At 32.9% G+C, this 16,859-nt stretch overlaps 2 protein-coding genes across 5 annotated transcripts; both read left to right on the forward strand.

Annotated features, from left to right (window-relative positions):
• Positions 1 to 4,920: 4,920 nt before the first annotated feature.
• Positions 4,921 to 7,793, forward strand: LOC105792962 (uncharacterized). Of its 4 annotated transcripts, none has more exons than XM_012621840.2 (6): positions 4,921 to 5,093; positions 5,731 to 5,828; positions 5,930 to 6,611; positions 6,777 to 6,838; positions 6,971 to 7,052; positions 7,367 to 7,793. In XM_012621840.2, the coding sequence occupies exons 1-6, from the start codon at positions 5,048 to 5,050 to the stop codon at positions 7,459 to 7,461; spliced, it is 1,065 nt and encodes a 354-aa protein (XP_012477294.1). In that variant the 5' UTR covers positions 4,921 to 5,047; the 3' UTR covers positions 7,462 to 7,793. The 4 variants fall into 4 exon arrangements, with proteins under 4 accessions (XP_012477294.1, XP_012477296.1, XP_012477295.1 ...); XM_012621842.2 differs by having other exon boundaries at positions 5,731 to 5,813; XM_012621841.2 differs by having other exon boundaries at positions 5,734 to 5,828.
• A 630-nt stretch (positions 7,794 to 8,423) lies between these two features.
• On the forward strand, positions 8,424 to 12,788 carry LOC105792955 (conserved oligomeric Golgi complex subunit 8). Its single transcript, XM_012621832.2, has 12 exons — positions 8,424 to 8,726; positions 8,802 to 8,954; positions 10,039 to 10,187; positions 10,279 to 10,356; positions 10,438 to 10,531; positions 10,617 to 10,691; positions 10,800 to 11,096; positions 11,287 to 11,354; positions 11,438 to 11,492; positions 11,599 to 11,737; positions 12,090 to 12,274; positions 12,362 to 12,788. The coding sequence occupies exons 1-12, from the start codon at positions 8,577 to 8,579 to the stop codon at positions 12,662 to 12,664; spliced, it is 1,746 nt and encodes a 581-aa protein (XP_012477286.1). The 5' UTR covers positions 8,424 to 8,576; the 3' UTR covers positions 12,665 to 12,788.
• Positions 12,789 to 16,859: the final 4,071 nt, after the last annotated feature.

Genomic DNA, 16,859 nt, shown 5'->3' on the forward strand with positions numbered 1-16,859 from the left:
TGTAATTATATTATATTTGTATGATTTGTATTATGTGTGCTTATAATTTGTACTTGACATGCACTTGTAATTATATTATATTTGTATTAGCGAAATTTTCAAAAAGAAAATTCAAACTTGATTCGATAATCAACTGAATCGCGTGCATTTTTTAATTGTAATTTTAAATAAAAATATAAGCATCATCTTGTTTATAAAAAATAGATAAATCTCAATGTACTAAAGATTATAATTTAATTAATGTGACAATCTTGTTACTTAATCAATGATGTTGCTTTGCAGTTTTCATGTTGTTGAAGTATAAAATTAAAAGTAACAAAATTTCTTTAATTGTAAGAATAAAGTCAAAATACAAAAAAAATTATGCAATTTGGTTAAAGTCAACTTATTAATTAATTGAAACAACAACAATTAATATTTGATGGTACTGAATTAGAAGATTAAGAAGAATCCACACATTTCACCATTAATTAAACTATTTAAAGTCAAATGGATTTTATATATTTTTAAAAATAATTAAATAATGATTTTTAAATTGAAATGGGTGTAGCATTTGAACTACTGGTATGTTTGTAAGCAACAAGAATATTCATGAAATCCAGTGGAGAAGCTTAGATTTAAAATAATTAATTTTAATTTTAGTCAAAACAATTTTTTAGTGGAGGAAACATTAGATAATTACTTAATAAAAATATATAATAGTGTGTGATGTTATATTGTACCTAAAGAAAAGAAAGTGTGGTTTAAGGGTCTTGATCCTCATTAGTTTACACGGTGTAAAATTTAAGAGGGTTTGAGTAAAACTATTAAATTTGAAAGATAAGTTTGGATAAAAATTAGGCCTGTTTAAAATATGAATCGGACTTGAACTTATTTTATTACGGATGTAATTTATGCCGTGTAAAGATTAAATTTATAATAATATATAATATTATTACCAATTCATAGGTAGTACATGTGATTAATGTGAATTTAAGGGTAAAAAAGTAAAATTAATGAATTATTTTTCCTGTTAAAAATAAAATAGTATTCAGATAATCATTGACTTTATTTAATTACTATATTTATTAAAAATATTATTTTATTTTTAAGGGTGGGAAGTCAAATGAATTTTATTTTGGACTTTAAAAAGTCAATTTCTTAATATTTTTAATTGAAAGTCGGTGAGTAAATTTCGCCTCCAATTTATCTTTTTCTTTAATATTTTTTTTTAATTTTGAGACGGCTAAAATATATTCAAATTTAATTCTTAAATTATTCAACTATATTAACTACATATTAGGTCTCTTGTAAACTTAAACGAAAGGATTTAAATAATATTAATTTTTGTATTTTAACTCGATTAATTTTGATGTTATATTATTCAATTTTAAAATTTTAATCATAATTAAATGGTAATCGTTAAATGCGTTAGTATAAATCGTAGATTTAGTTCATATTATCAATTTAATCGATTTTAGCCTCCACACATGTAGAAATAACAAGTAGACATAATATTACACATGTGGTAATATTTTTGTCATGAAATTTTGAAAATAATATAATTTAAATAAAGTAGTGTTTGAGGAAATTAATGAAAATTAAGTAGTCAATTGTTTATTAATATAACATTCACGATAATTTTTAAATCCATGAATTTCATTCTTATAATTTATATAAATAAAATCTAAAATTTTAAATCAATGCTTCCAAATCGAGCATTAATGAATTAACCGTTATTATTTGATTAAGATTGAAATTTGAAAATTTAATTTTCTTTAAAAATAAAATTACTAAATTATATATGAATAAGCTATCTTTTCAATAATATTTGAGCAGACAGAGCATTAGATCGATTTGTTTATATTTTTATATATTTAAAATTTAGTCCATTTATTTTTCTTTTGAGAAATTTGATCTCTTTTACTTTTTAATTTTTAAAATTCAAATCAAATCATTAATATTATTATTATTATTTGATTAAATTCATTGGTCTGACATTTTTAAATTCAAAAAATAAAAGGACTAAATTATAAATATATAAGAGTATAAGGACTTAGGTCGCGTTTTAACCTAAAACCAAAAGACATGTCCGAAGTTCTCCAACCGTTGCCCTCGTTTCACAACGGTCATTAACTGCCATCTCGCGCCTTTTCCACCCATATAAAACAAGTTTCGTAAACAACAGCCTCCCCATTCTCAATTGTCGGCTGTTCACGGTGGCGCTTCTATTTCTAGCGCCACCAACGACGGCCAATAACTCCTTTCAATCTCTTCAAGGAAAACCACCATGGGGGATCCAAACTCCGACCTGTTTAATGACACCCAATATTCAGAGGAATTCATGGAAATAATCAACGCCGCCATTAATGTCACTTCTTTAGAGCTTTGGGATACGAATCCGTTCAGTGGAGAAACCAGTAATAAAATCGAAACGAATTTGGGTGGAAATGAAATCCTGGAACCCGTTCCCCTGCAATTACCGACGAACGATGACTTTCCTGTTGATATTGATAGTCTTTTAATGGACCCGAGTGAAAATAAGTTGGGAAATGAAATCCCGGAACCAGTTTCCCTCAAATTACCTACGAGCGATGAACCTTTAGATATTGATAGTCTTTTAGTGGATCAAACAGAAATGAACTTGGGAAATGAATTCCATGTACCGTTTTCATTTCCTTCTTCGAAAGCCATTGTTGAATACAATGGAGAAACTAGTAATCAAGGGAAAACAAATCCGGGATTTGAATGTTATTGTTGCGAAATATTGAGGGAAATTAATCATTTTGATGGTAATGTTCTTTTTTTTGAATTTTCGGTAAAAATGGCTGATTTTAGCAGAGATTTATGTTGTTCTTTGTTGTACAGGTGGAATTGTAACGAAACTTCAACTACATGGAAGATTAGTTGGAGTTCTCTTTCATGCAGTTCTTGATGTTGCGCAAAGTAACCAAGTTGTGTCTCGTGAAGTGTTCAAGTAAGGGTTTTTCATTCTTCTTTAACATCCGTTAGTTTTTTTCTTATCGTAAAGGTCGGGATTGGTCCTGGATTAACATAAGACGGGATTGAATTGGGTTTTTCTTTTTGAACAGTTTCCGTGGGAAAAGCTTGCTGGAAGTGAAGCAGTTTCTAAGAGAGTATTGCATGAAGAGAAAACAAGAGGGATATACAATGCTGAAGGATCCAAGATCTAGTTTTTTTGAAGCATTATGCATAGGGTTTGATTGGTACGAAAATCCGACTACCAATACGAACCTAGGTACCCGACTTCCCCGAATATACTTGTATCAATCACATATTTAGCAAAATATAATGATATTTGTTTTATAGAGGACATTCCAAACAACTTGGGGCAGGCATCGGTCTCTAACACGGAACAAGTTGTTGCTGCAACAACTAACGAAGCTGACAGCAATAGCAATGACAACAATCAAAAGTCTTCGATTTCCTTAACGGAACAGGTCAAAACTAATGCTGTTGAGTTCGAGTTCGGGTTCGGATTTCTTTTTACTGAAAATATTCATTTTGTTTAAACCACAGCGAAAGAGAATAAAAGAGATGAGATTAATTGATTTAGCAAATTATTTGCATCTGCCAAGGAAAGAAGCAGCCCAAAAACTTGGACTATCCGAAACTGTAGTCCACAACATATGGTGCAAAGGCAACGGTGGTGGCAAACGAAGGTGGCCTCATCGAAAGGTGATCGTAAAAACTGACATTTGTTACTGCATTTGCATATATCATATTTAGTAACAGTTTTTTTATTGCATTTGCATATATCAGATTCAAAGCAAAGTGAAGGAAATCATGAAATGGAGAGAGCTATTGAGTTCAGATGATCCGCAGGTAAGAGATCGTGCTGGAGTTGAAATCCTTCTGAAACAAGAAGAGTTGGCTCAAATATATAGAGAAGGTTTATCGCAGTATTTTTTCTGAGAGTTTGAAGGCCACATTATTATTTTTGGGATTATTTTGGATTTGTTTGAATTGTAGTAAAAACTACATTATTATTTGGGATCCTCCTTATTTATAATTATTTCATGTTCTGGGTTCATTTTTCTTCTCATTTCATCAACTTCTTTGATCATTCTACGATTACAAGTCACCACATCACCTCCTCCTCTACTAATATTATTTTGTGTATAAGTAGAAACGCACCAGGACCAACTATACTACCAATCAGTCGATTTAATCACTTTGTTTGAACAAGTATACGAACTAATCAATCTTCTCTAATTCCAACAACACTACCACCATCATGATAGGCTATAGTTGATATAACTAGTTCCACCATACAAACAATAAGGAAAATGTCTATTGCTGGGTTTGTATTAGCACTTATACTTCAATCAAATTTAAATTTTAGTCCTTATCAGTCCGTCGATCTGATTAGTCTGTTTGATTCGATTATCAAGCCATTAAAGAAATCATAGAAAGTATAAAATATTAAAAATCTGTTTAGAAAAACAAAAATCCTTCTCCTTTCCAATGTGTTTAGAATCAGATTGGTTGTTGAATCGATCAAGCCATCAGTTTGTCGGTCCGATTAGTCTGTTTGATTCGATTAACAAGCCATTAAAGAAATCATAGAAAATATAAAATATTAAAAATCTGGTTCAACTACTTCAGTTTAAAATCCATAAACTAATTCAGGTTTTATTATCCCTAATCCTGTTAGAATAATTAATTTATACACCACAATGAATTAAAAGAAACCTCCACAAACGAGCTTAGAATATTATCATGTGTCCTTATAAAAATTAAAATAAAATTACAAAATTGATAGTTTAACAACCACTTATAACCCCAAAAAACCCCTTCAAGGACCATTTTAAAAATTAGGGTATAGTTTAGGAACCAATTTGCAAATAAAACCATAAAAACTAAATAAAAAACAGCCCATTTAGCTAAATTGAATCTTATATATCTTTTACGCCTAAACCGAACGAAGCCCAGTTTTTTCTCTTCACCCTTTTCTCCAATCACCAAATTCGCAAAATAGCAATTAAGCGAAGGGGTTCGGGGTTTCAAGCTAAAAACTATTAGTTAAAGAGTTACAGAAAAACATATGGGGGATCCTTATTATAGATACCCTTTAGCTGCCGCAGATAGAGGTACTTTGTTTTACCCCTAAATTTAACTTTTTTTTGCAGCCCAGAATGTTAACTTGTTTGATTATTAGGATTTTGTTCTTTGGGACATTGCGAATTCTTACTCTTTGTTGTTCTTTAATTTGAATTTAGCTCTTTTTTCCCCTGTAATGGGTGTGTTTTTATATGATATTGTTTGAACCTGTTTAGCTCTGATTTGCAGAATCAGAAATTATGGTCTCGTTTAATGGGAGTTGCATTTTACTATGAATTCTGTTAGACTCTTTTCAGGCGCTAATCCAGAAAGTTTTTTAGCGGGCCGGAGTTGAGTTATAATTTTTTTGTGAGGTTAAAGTGTAGTTTTATCTTGTATTAACTTATGATTTCATCACTTTTGGAAGGACTAAATAGAAATCTTTTCATTTTTTGGAGGGCCAAAGTACAATTTTACCACATAGTAACTTTTAATTCTATCATTTATTTGGGGACTAAAAGATAATTTTTCCATATGGGGGGTGGGGGGGCTGAATCTTTGCATTGTGAATATGCGGTGTTCTTTTAAGTTACACGAGTGTTCGATATGGGTACTTCATAGTGCTGTCTCCGTATTGATCTTTAGCAAGTTAACGTCGTTTTATTGATAGTCCGACTCTTTTTGCAGCAGGTAGTATTCCGAGGTCTGCATTTCCTGGCTACTTTTCTTCCGAAGCACCCTCGTTGCCGTCTCATCATGCTGATATGCAGGTTGCTTCTTCCGATGTAAGGCGGTTCTCAGTTCTAGTGTGATACCATTTTTGTAAATGACTTTGGCATTTTATAACTGGATGTCCCTTCCTTTGTGTTGGTATTTTTTTGAGTAGATAAATCAAATGCAACCTGGGAAGTATGGGGTGAATGATATTTCTAATCCTGGAGTTTATCCTGAGTCCAACCTTGGTGGTTTATCAGCTGGAGCAAATACAAGGGCTTATCCATCTTCTTTCGGAGATCCAAGTTTAGGTACTCAAAGATGGAATGCTTCTGTAGGTATCCATTCAAACACTGGAGTTCATCCTGAACCTGGTTATGGTGGTGTGTCGGCTGGACCTCCCATTAGGGAAGTTCCAAATTTAGTTGGCCATCGATGGGATACTCCTGGCGTTAGTTCAAGTGCTGGAGTTCATCCCGAGCCTAGTCTTGGTACTGCATCAGCTGCAGCTACCATTCGGGGTTATTCATCTCCGTTAGAAATTCCAAGTTCCGTTGGCCAAAGACGGGATGTTCCTGTAGGCATTAGTCCAAGTTCTGGACTTCATCCCGAACCTAGTATTGGTTCTGTACCGGCTGGAGCTAGCATAAAGGGTTATCCTTCTCCTCTAAAAGATTCAACCTTAGTTGACCAAAGAAACGACAGTCCACCGGGCACAAAGCCTGGCATTCCCGATGCGTTAGATGAAAACGCTTCTGCGAGAAATGGTTATGGTCACATAGATGCTGTTGGAGATTCGAACATTTTGTTCATTGATGGTCTTCCTACTAACTGTACGAGGAGAGAAGTAGGTCGTATCCTTTTTATTTTCGCATGCATGCTTTCGTGAATATGGAAATATTCCTCAGCAACTTTCCGAGAAAGTTCAAACAATGCTTAAGAAATAACACACATGCTTCACGATATCACGCAAAATTAAACTATTATATGCCATTGTTCTCCTTTACTTAACATCAAAGATCTTTTCCGTCCATTTACCGGCTACAAAGATATCAAAGTTGTTCACAAGGAACCAAGGCGTGTAAGTTCACCACTCAATCATTTCTCTTGATTTAGGTTCCCGTGTTGGGGATGAATGGCTTAATATACCAATATGTTGACATATTTCGATTCGATTATTCCATTAATTTAGTTTTATTTATGTTCTTCGTAGAGGGGAGATAGAGCGATGGTTTTATGCTTTGTAGAGTTTGACGACTCAAAATGTGCAATGACAGCCATGGCAGCTCTTCAAGGTAATCTAGGCTTGAAAAAATCGCATATAGAACTTTAACAGAGAGATGAATAACAGTGCATTGAAAGTGTTAAGTGATGTTATCCGGCATCTATTGGTTATTGGGTTTTCTTTATACTTAACCCGAGCCCCAATGATTATTTCCAAAACCAGATTTAGGTTAGATGCTTTAACATGTGATCTGCATCTGTTCATTATTAGGGGTTTCGTGTGATCTTATATTAAAGTCGGACCAATCCACCTATTGTTGGTATCATTGCTTTTTCAATATCATATGTGCCATATGGGTGGTGATAAGTTGAACTTTTTCTGCAGGTTACAAGTTCGATGACAAGAAACCCGACTCTCCAGCCTTGCGAATCCAATTCGCACATTTCCCTTTCCATCTTCAAAACGATCAAAATGATTAACGGGTTGAGTTCTAACCAGGGATTTAAATTGCAGCTGCAGACTTAGTTTTGATTGTGTTGCATTTACTGTGGTTTGAGGATGTAATGGTTGCTATCATGGTAAATATCGGTGAGACCTTGGATTCCTTTATGGTATGGACATGTTGATGTACCCAAATTTCAATCATGTTAAACCAGTATCTAGACCAGATCAGTTCTTATCTTGTAATGACCATCACATACACAGCAGATCTTTTTTAGAATTTCTATTTCATTTTTCTCTTCAAGATTATGTATTGGATTCTCTTATCTTGTGTACAAATATGGTTATAAATAATTTTTTTAGCTTATAATTATATGTTAAAATGTATAAATATTTGGTATCATGAAACTTAGGATGTGTTAGATTTGAATATTTAACTTTAAATGTGTTTTTTAAATTTTTTAAATTTTTAATAATATTTTTAGTCCATATAAAACTTCAAAAAACTGTTGAATAAGAGTTATCTTCATTTAATTCAATTCTTTAATTTGATAATTTTTCAATTAGGTCCTTAAACCTTCTGTTATACCCTATTAATTTTACAACTTTTCTTAATTTTGTCTCTAAATTTGGATTCCATAATAATTTGAAAAAATTTACATCAAAGACCAAAAATATTAAAATTATATATAAATTATAAAGTATTTTAAAATTTTCATATGATGAAGTGAAACAATCTCGTAATGTTATCACACAAGTTTAGGGATCAAATTAAAAAAAAATCTACCAAATTCAAGACTAAAGTGAATAAAAAAGTGCAGGGACCATTTTGAAATAATTTCGAAGTTCAGAGATTAAATATTACTTTATCCCTTAATTTAAATAATCAAAGTATAAGGACTTAATTAACGAAAGTAAACTAGTTTAAGGACTCATTTAATAGTTTAGCCAAAAATGTCGTACAATGAAATTCGAGCGGATCCAAATCGGGTCCAAACAAGAAATGCTGGGAAAATTCACCTGTGTAAACTATAATCTTTCAGATCCAAAAAAAAAACCCGAACCTGAAACAAAGCTCTAGCAGAGACTAAAGCTATAGAAAGAAAATTGCAAATATCCGTTTAGAACAGATTGTGGATCTGTTTAATTGACGATGGTAATGGAACTAGGGAACGGCGATGATGGCGTCACCTCATCGGCGTCACCGACCTCCGCCATGGCCAGTGTTCTCCCTCTCGCTTCCGTCTCTCAACAGCCTTACGTGTCCGAGCTCCTCTCCTTCACTCTCGATCGCCTCCATAAGGTTCGTTTCTTTTTTTTTCTTCATTTCTTTCCAATATGTTTTGAGATCTGAATCGTGTTTGTTGAACGGAAAAAGGAGCCGGAACTTCTTCGAGTTGATGCGGAAAGGATTCAGAGGCAAATGCAAGAAGTTGCTGTTGGTAATTACCGCGCTTTCATTTCTGCCGCCGATGCGTTGGTTGCTATCAAAGAGGAACTATCTTCTATCGATAAGCATCTCGAATCTCTGGTAATTAACTTTATTATCATTAAAATTTTTCATTTTTTTTTCCTTTTCTTTGTTGTATTACTTGTTATTTGTTGTCTAATACAGAGATTTCGTTTGATCTATGGAGTATTACGAACTAACTTGGAAAGTACTAAATGTACATTAGTTGGAAGATTGGAAAAGAGTAAGGAAATTCTATAAGGTAGCCTTTGGGAACTTGAATTTAGAATTTGGATGTGGATTTGGATTTCAACGGTGTAAATTGAGTAGTAGAATAGTTAGAAATGTAACATTCATAATAATTTCTCAAATCCTTGGATTTGTTAGAATACTTTTCTAATGATGTTATATTGAATATCAACCAATTTGTCAATAATCTATGCATTTCATTCTTAGCATTTATATAATAAATGAAACTCAAATCCATGTTCGCAAACGGAGCATAATTGTTTTCAAGGAGCGTTGAACACTCTTGAAAGTTTCACTTGGAAAGTTTTAGCTGTGGGGCTCTAAAGTCAGGTAATAGATTTGCAATTTTATGGAGTGGTGTAGGCAGTTTCCTGGCTATCTTCTGGATCTCAAGAGTTAGGAGTGGTTGTCTTAGCTTATGATTATTAGAGCAAAAATCTAGAGAAAATAGCTTAGTTATTTTGCACTAGCTGTGATGTTTGTATTAGTTGTGAAAACTTCTTTCGATAAAGCATGAAGGCTTACAGTTGGATTTCTCCCAATGTGATGAAATATTACATGAGAACTGTTTTCTACCACCTGATGTGTTTACTTTCTCTCTGGGGATTGTATATACAAGATTCAATGAGTAGATAAAGAAGGTAGAACTTGTAAATTTTGATGACCAATGAGATTTATGTAAGGTTACTCTAATTTTAAAAGGAGGGTAACAATCTCATGCCAACCTCGGAGTTACAAAAGGAAAAGCGGAAAAATTCTTAAGTTATAAAAGAGAAAGAAGGATTGAATTTAACTTTTAGTTGATTTGGTATATAGATGGTGAACTCATGGTACATTGATTTTCTTTTCTTTTTTTTTTATCCATAGAATTCTTTCCTTTTGTGGATATGCTAATAGGTAGGGTTTGTCTTTGCAGATTACTGAGATCCCGAGCCTGACATCTGGTTGCACAGAATTTATTGAATCTGCAGAACAAATTTTGGAGAAGAGGAAGATGAACCAGACTCTGCTATCAAATCACAGTACTTTGCTTGATTTGCTTGAGATTCCTCAGCTCATGGACACGTAAGTGCTTGAACAAATTGTAAATGCTGAGGCATTTAGTACTATAGAACATATATGCTAGAATGGCTTCATTAAACTCAATTTTCTACAGATGCGTGAGGAATGGAAATTATGATGAAGCTCTTGATTTAGAAGCCTTTGTTTGCAAACTCTCAACCATGCACCCCAAGTGAGTTAACCCCTATTATATCCTTCTGTTATAAACTATTAGAAGACAGCTGACTGAGATTTGTTTTCCCCTTCTCGAAAGTATACCTGTTATTCAAGCATTGGCTCAAGAAGTTAGGCAAACAACACAATCTCTTCTCTCTCAGCTTCTCCAAAAGCTTCGTTCAAATATTCAGGTATTTGTTTGGAAGTGGTTCAACGAATGCAAAACTTGATTTTAGTTGGAGTTTTAGTCAGGCATGTGATCTATGTATTTTGCAGTTACCAGAATGCCTTCGGATTATTGGATATTTACGCCGAATAGGAGTATTTAGTGAGTATGAAATGCGGTTGCAGGTAAAATTTTTTATCTCTGCCTGTTTATCATTGTGGTCAACTCTCTCATCCCGCTGTTCAGTTTTACTTTCTTGTTCCCCCTTCTGACGACATTTTTTCTTGGTTCAGTTTTTGAGATGCCGAGAGACGTGGCTCACTGGAATTCTTGAGGACTTGGATCAGAGAAACGCGTATGAGTATCTAAAAGGGATGATAAGCTGTCACAGAATGCATCTTTTCGATGTTGTTAACCAATATCGAGCAATATTTGCTGATGATACATCTGGAAGTGAAGAAAATTATGATGGCGGGCTTATTTTTAGTTGGGCCATGCATCAAATTACTTCACACCTTAAAACTCTTAAAGTCATGCTTCCAAAAATAACAGAAGGTGGATCGCTATCAAATATTCTGGATCAGTGTATGGTGAGAAAATTTAAAATTACAATAGTTTCTTATATAACCAGTCATTTAACTTTTGATTATTATAATATCATAGTCAACAAAAGGCTGTGTTGAAAATATTTTTGCAATTAAGCATCTGGAAAATAACTTAGTGACAGATTTATTTGTTGTATCTGATTGTGATGATGCTTTTGATCTTTGTTGCTAACAGTATTGTGCAATGGGGCTTGGTTGGGTCGGGTTGGATTTTCGAGGCTTGCTTCCTCCTCTATTTGAAGAGTAAATATATACAATCATTTTTATTTTCCTTTTGACTACTTTTTACCCCTATCATTGATTATATATACTTCACAACTTTACAGGGCAGTGCTCAATTTATTCTCTAAGAATATGAATACAGCAGTTGAGAACTTTCAGGTATGCAGACTATATGCACAAAGTTAGGGTTTTTCTTTTTAATAATCCTCTAAATGGGTTGTTGCCCATGTAACTTCTTTAACTTGTCCTTTTACTCTGGGTCCAGTTAGTTCTGGATTCGCATCGATGGGTTCCATTACCAGCAGTTGGCTTTTCAGCCGCTAGCATCAGTGAAGAAAGTCAGGAGGATGTAACGCCACCATCTTATTTGATGGAACATCCGCCTCTTGCTGTGTTTGTTAATGGTAAGTTCAACTCGTGTTTGCTTTTTCTTTAGTGATGACTTCTCAAATGGTTTGTATAATCTATCAAAGGATAAATGACACTAGAGCTGTCGAGGGAGTATAGTTAGGTTGCATGACCCTTACTAGCTTTTATGTTTAAGCTGTTTTCGTCCCGAAAATTCTTGTGTTTCAAGTACAAATGCAAAAGAGAATGAGCCTTGGTTTTCAAAGTCTTGAGGGTTTAGAGGATAGGTAGGTTGCCATTAGGCATTGTAGCTTTTAGATTGAAGCTATTTTTTTCGATTATGCTTGGTTTTGACGGCTCAATGTTGTCATTTTTTACTTCATCTCTCTCTGGTGATTTTACTTTTAGGTGTTTCCGCCGCAATGAACGAACTACGTCCTTGTGCCCCAGTTAGTTTAAAGAATGTTCTTTCTCAAGAATTAATTAAAGGATTGCAGGCTGTTTCTGACTCCCTATTGAGATACAACGCAACTCGGATGCTCAGAGAAAACGAATCTGGGCTTTTCCTCTCCCTTTGCCGAGCATTCATTGAGGTGCATTATAATGAAATCAGGCAAACTATCTCATGCAAGTTTTTGACAAAACTTTTTACATACTGACAAACTTCCCCCTATTCTCAGGTCGTTTTCCCACACTGTGCGACATGCTTCGGTCGTTGTTATCCTGGTGGGGCCGCTCTTATCATGGACGCAAAGAATTTATATGAAGGACTTGGTCGCCTGTTGACAATCTCTTCAACGAAAGAACCCCCAAAACCAGTTGGTAACGGAGAGGAAAAGACAGCATCCGGAAATGGTGACCTGCCGTCTCAACCTGTTGTGGAAAATGGCATTGAACCGACGGTCGATAATGCAGCAGATGAGAAGGAACAGAACAGTCCCGCATTGCATACTGATGAAAAAAAGGCTGGTGAAACATCCTAGGAAAGATCCATTCTTTAAACTTTGATTTGATAATGTTTGTAGAAAGAAAAAGGTAGTGTTATTTTTTTGATGTATTAAGCAATTTTCCGGCCAAAAGGATAAAATGAGAAAAACAAGTTTTATATTTGTTGGTTATGTATTTAAATAACTGGAGGGCGTGGTGTTATGCTTAAATGTTTGAGATTTTTTTTATGAAAATCTCATCTCAAAACTTTGAAGTAAAAATTGTAATTTGTGATATACGGGGTTGGGTCGGCGTCGAGAGTCGACCATAGCATTTATTTTCAGAGTCGGGTGAAATGGAAATGCGTTCGGGGTTAATATTGGGTTAAGCTTTCACCATATTGGGTTTGGGTGCCCAAAAATCTATCCTGCCTTGCTTTGTACTAGTTGCGGGGTTTTTTTTTATTTTATTTTTTTTTCAATTAATTTATTCAATTTTTTAATAAATAAATAAAATATAATTTAATTCTTAAACTTAGTTTAATATTTTTTTTCAAAAATATTTTTCCGAAAGAACTCTAAAAATATTTTTGAAAATATCAAAAGCATCTTATAATGATTTTATCTCAAAATACTTGTAGGAAGTAATGTTAAATTAGCTTTAAAAGGAATATGAAAAGACACTTGACTGTATTGTAATTATGGTCTTAATTTGACATAAGTCGATTCCTATACTTTTATGTGTTATTCGTAGGTCACATTGGAAAAATTATTACGTAAACTTTTTTTCCACGTCAACTATGATCCCCAATTAATAATAGAATGCCACATAAGTATATGTTTTAGATGACATTAAAAATTTTGCCAACTCACTTTCTCTTCATTTTAAATCACTTTTTTTCTTTTTTTATTGACTTACTTCTCTCCAAGCACCTACGACTATAATTCAGTCTTATCCCAATTCTTTAATCCAAAAAAACAAAAAGTTGCTTGACAACAAATGAAAAAAAATACAAATCAATGACTACTGTGGTGGGATGTGTTGAAGATATTTTAGCGAAGGTAAAGGTTAATATATTAAAGAGGGTATTTATGCTCGTCGTGTCCTTTATATGGAAATCAGAAGTTAGGAGGCTGTTCTCTTGACTCGTACTGATGAGAATTTAACTCCACGTGAAATTGAACAAAAAGCTGCTGAATTAGCCTATTTTTTGCATGTACCGGTTGAAGTATTTTGAAATGAACTGCAGAATAAAAGCTTTCTCGCCAGGAGGAAAAAGCACAATCCAAGAATCTTTTTTTTTTCTATAGCAGAACTAAATTGAAGTTTCTTCAGAATGCATGTTCAAACCAAAGCGGACGTATACGGAAGAGTCAGAACATAAAAAAAAAAAAAAAAACTATTTTTTCTTTTGTCCACAAAAATAGTTTTTTATGCATCTGTAAATGTAAAACCGCTCAACTTAATTCACTAACAAAATAGGCAAAAAATCGAAATACTAAATTCATCTCATATATCAAAGTATTTCAAAATAAAGACTTTCACTTTTTATTCGCAATATTTGGAGTTGATACAGGTAGATCATATCTTGTACATTTTCTCTACTCTTCTTTTGTGCTCCAAATTTTGACAGAAATTTTCTGAAATTTGTTCTCTAGCTTTCTTAATGGTACCTTATGAATTACTCTTGATCTGTTGAAGAATATAATTTAGTGATGGCAGAAGTTAACATATTTGTAAAATTTTGATTGCAATTTTTTATATGTGTTTTCTAGCTTTCTTAATGGGATCTAATTATTTCATTAGTTCATCTATGTTACCTCTCTTGTGATTCTATGAATGAATGGGTACAACTTTTGAAAAAACAAATTGTTTTTTATGATAATTCTTTTTCCAAATTTAATTTTGCAATATTGAAAATAATAAATGAAAAACTCAGATTTTCTTTTTTTTCTTTTTTTTCTTTTTTAGCATTGAACTTGCGTAGAATGAATGATGATTTAGAGGATTGTTACATTCATTTATAGTAAAAATTTTACTAAATTATATTTATAAATTAACTAACCTCAAACCATGTTTAGATGGGAAAATTTTCTAACTCAAGTTGAATTAAAATATTATAAAATTTAGTGTTTAATCCCAAATTAATGTGATTAGCTGGTTGTACCAAAAATGGTACCCATTGAAGACCTTTTTTAGTTTTTTGTTTTCCCTTCATTAAACTCCTTGATTCAAGCAATTTCATCATTCTCAAAAGATGAAACAAACGAAAACATCAAAATAACAATTTTCACAAAAATAAAAGAACTTCCCATTGTTTTCATTTCCTTTTTGAAGCTATGGGAAGGATTGTTCCTTTAGATGGCGACGTCGTCATACACCCAGCATTACCATTTTCCCTCGTGGTGGCTGCCACCGCGGCAACCATCGCTATAATCACCGGTTTATGTGGTTTTTTCAGGAAACCACCACCAGAATTACAAGAACCAACATCAGCCGACACTACGTCACCAACAAATGAAGAACAAGAACCCAACACCACCGCAGACGGCGGAGAAACGGAAGAAGGGGGCAATGAACTATTACCACCACCACCATGCATGGCGGCATTAACGTTCAAGAATCCCGAAAACGCCGGCAATTTAATGAAGAAATCAGCATCTACACGTAGTAAACTGAGTTCTACATTTAGCGTTAAGAAACATCTCAGAAGCATATCGGTGAGGGAAATTATTGAAAAAGGGAAACACGTACAACAAAAGCATCATCAAGAAGATTCCCTTTGGACTAAAAAGATTATATTGGGGGAGAAATGTAAAGTTTCTTATGGTGTTGAGGATGATGATGAAGATCAAAATGGTGGCAATAAAGGGGAGGTTGATACAATACCAGCAGCTGGAAATGAAGACGCCATTGTTGATAAAGAGAAAGAGATAACAAGCAAAGAAGAATAAGTTTTATTTATTTATTTTTCTTTTCTCAAAGGAAATGAAATTCAATTATTATTTTTTTAAATGAAATGAAATTCGATTATTATTTTTTAAAAGTGTTTGTTCTTTTAGAATGAATTTCAGAAATTTAATCATTCAAATATAGAATATTTAGAAGATAACCTCATTTGTGTGTTCCAACTTGCACTATTCTTAATAAATTTGGTATCGAATTAAGTAAAATTCCTCCTCACACTTTTTATTTTTATTGGTAATACTTAAAATTAAATAGAAATGTTTTGGTAAAAATATTACGGAGGTCTTTGTGCTAAAAGTCAGATTATGTTTTGCTCGTTCTACTAAAAAAGCGTGCAAATTATTAGTCCTTATGCATTAGATAAAAGAGTAAATTGGCCCATGTACGTTAACACGAGGTACACATGCCATGCCACGTGTCACTATTTAGTTATTCTAACAGCCATGCCAATTTTTAATAGTAGAATTGGATGAAACTTTTAACATAAAAGACCATTTTACTATTTAATCTAATGTACAGGGACAAATTTACTCATTTTTTAGTAGAAGGGGCAAAATGCAATTTGACATCTATTGCAAAGACCTTCATGATATTTTTACCAAACTTTTCTTAAGGAATATTAAATTGTCATTATTGAAGGTAAAAAAAAAAAGCATGCATGGAAGTCCTTGTATTAGGAGCCAAATTTCATTTTACCTCGTTTACTCAAAAAATAAATAAATTAGTCTCTATACATTGGATTAAAGAGTAAACTGGTTATTTCTATTAAAAGTCTCATCCATTTCTAATATTAAAATTTGGTGTGACTGATAAAATAACAAAACAGTTACACATAGCATGCCATGTATACCTTTTTTTGACATATAGGGACCAATTTTTAACAATAGAAATAGATGAAATTTTTAACAGGAGGACCAGATTGCTTTTTGATCTAATGTATAAAAACTAATTTGCCATTTTTTTTGTAGAGATGGAAAAATATAATTCAACTCCTAGTACAAGGGTCTCTACGATACTTTTACCATTATTTTATCTAACATGAAATGGATATAATAATTCATAAATATAGTGACTTTAGACTTTTGGGTTAATTTCATTGCATGTCCTCAAAATTATGGTTAAAATTTTAGATTGGTCAGCTTCATAAAGTTGTGTTTGAATCCTACTCATACCTTCCAAATATATATATAATTGTCGTATCAATTACATCATTTTGTCAAAGATGCTCATTGTTACCATAAAACCTTCGAAACCCTTAAATCGAAACGAAAATGAGTTTAACAT

The sequence above is a fragment of the Gossypium raimondii genome, chromosome 8 (assembly GCF_025698545.1).
Source record: "Gossypium raimondii isolate GPD5lz chromosome 8, ASM2569854v1, whole genome shotgun sequence".
Classification (NCBI taxonomy): Eukaryota; Viridiplantae; Streptophyta; class Magnoliopsida; order Malvales; family Malvaceae; genus Gossypium; species Gossypium raimondii.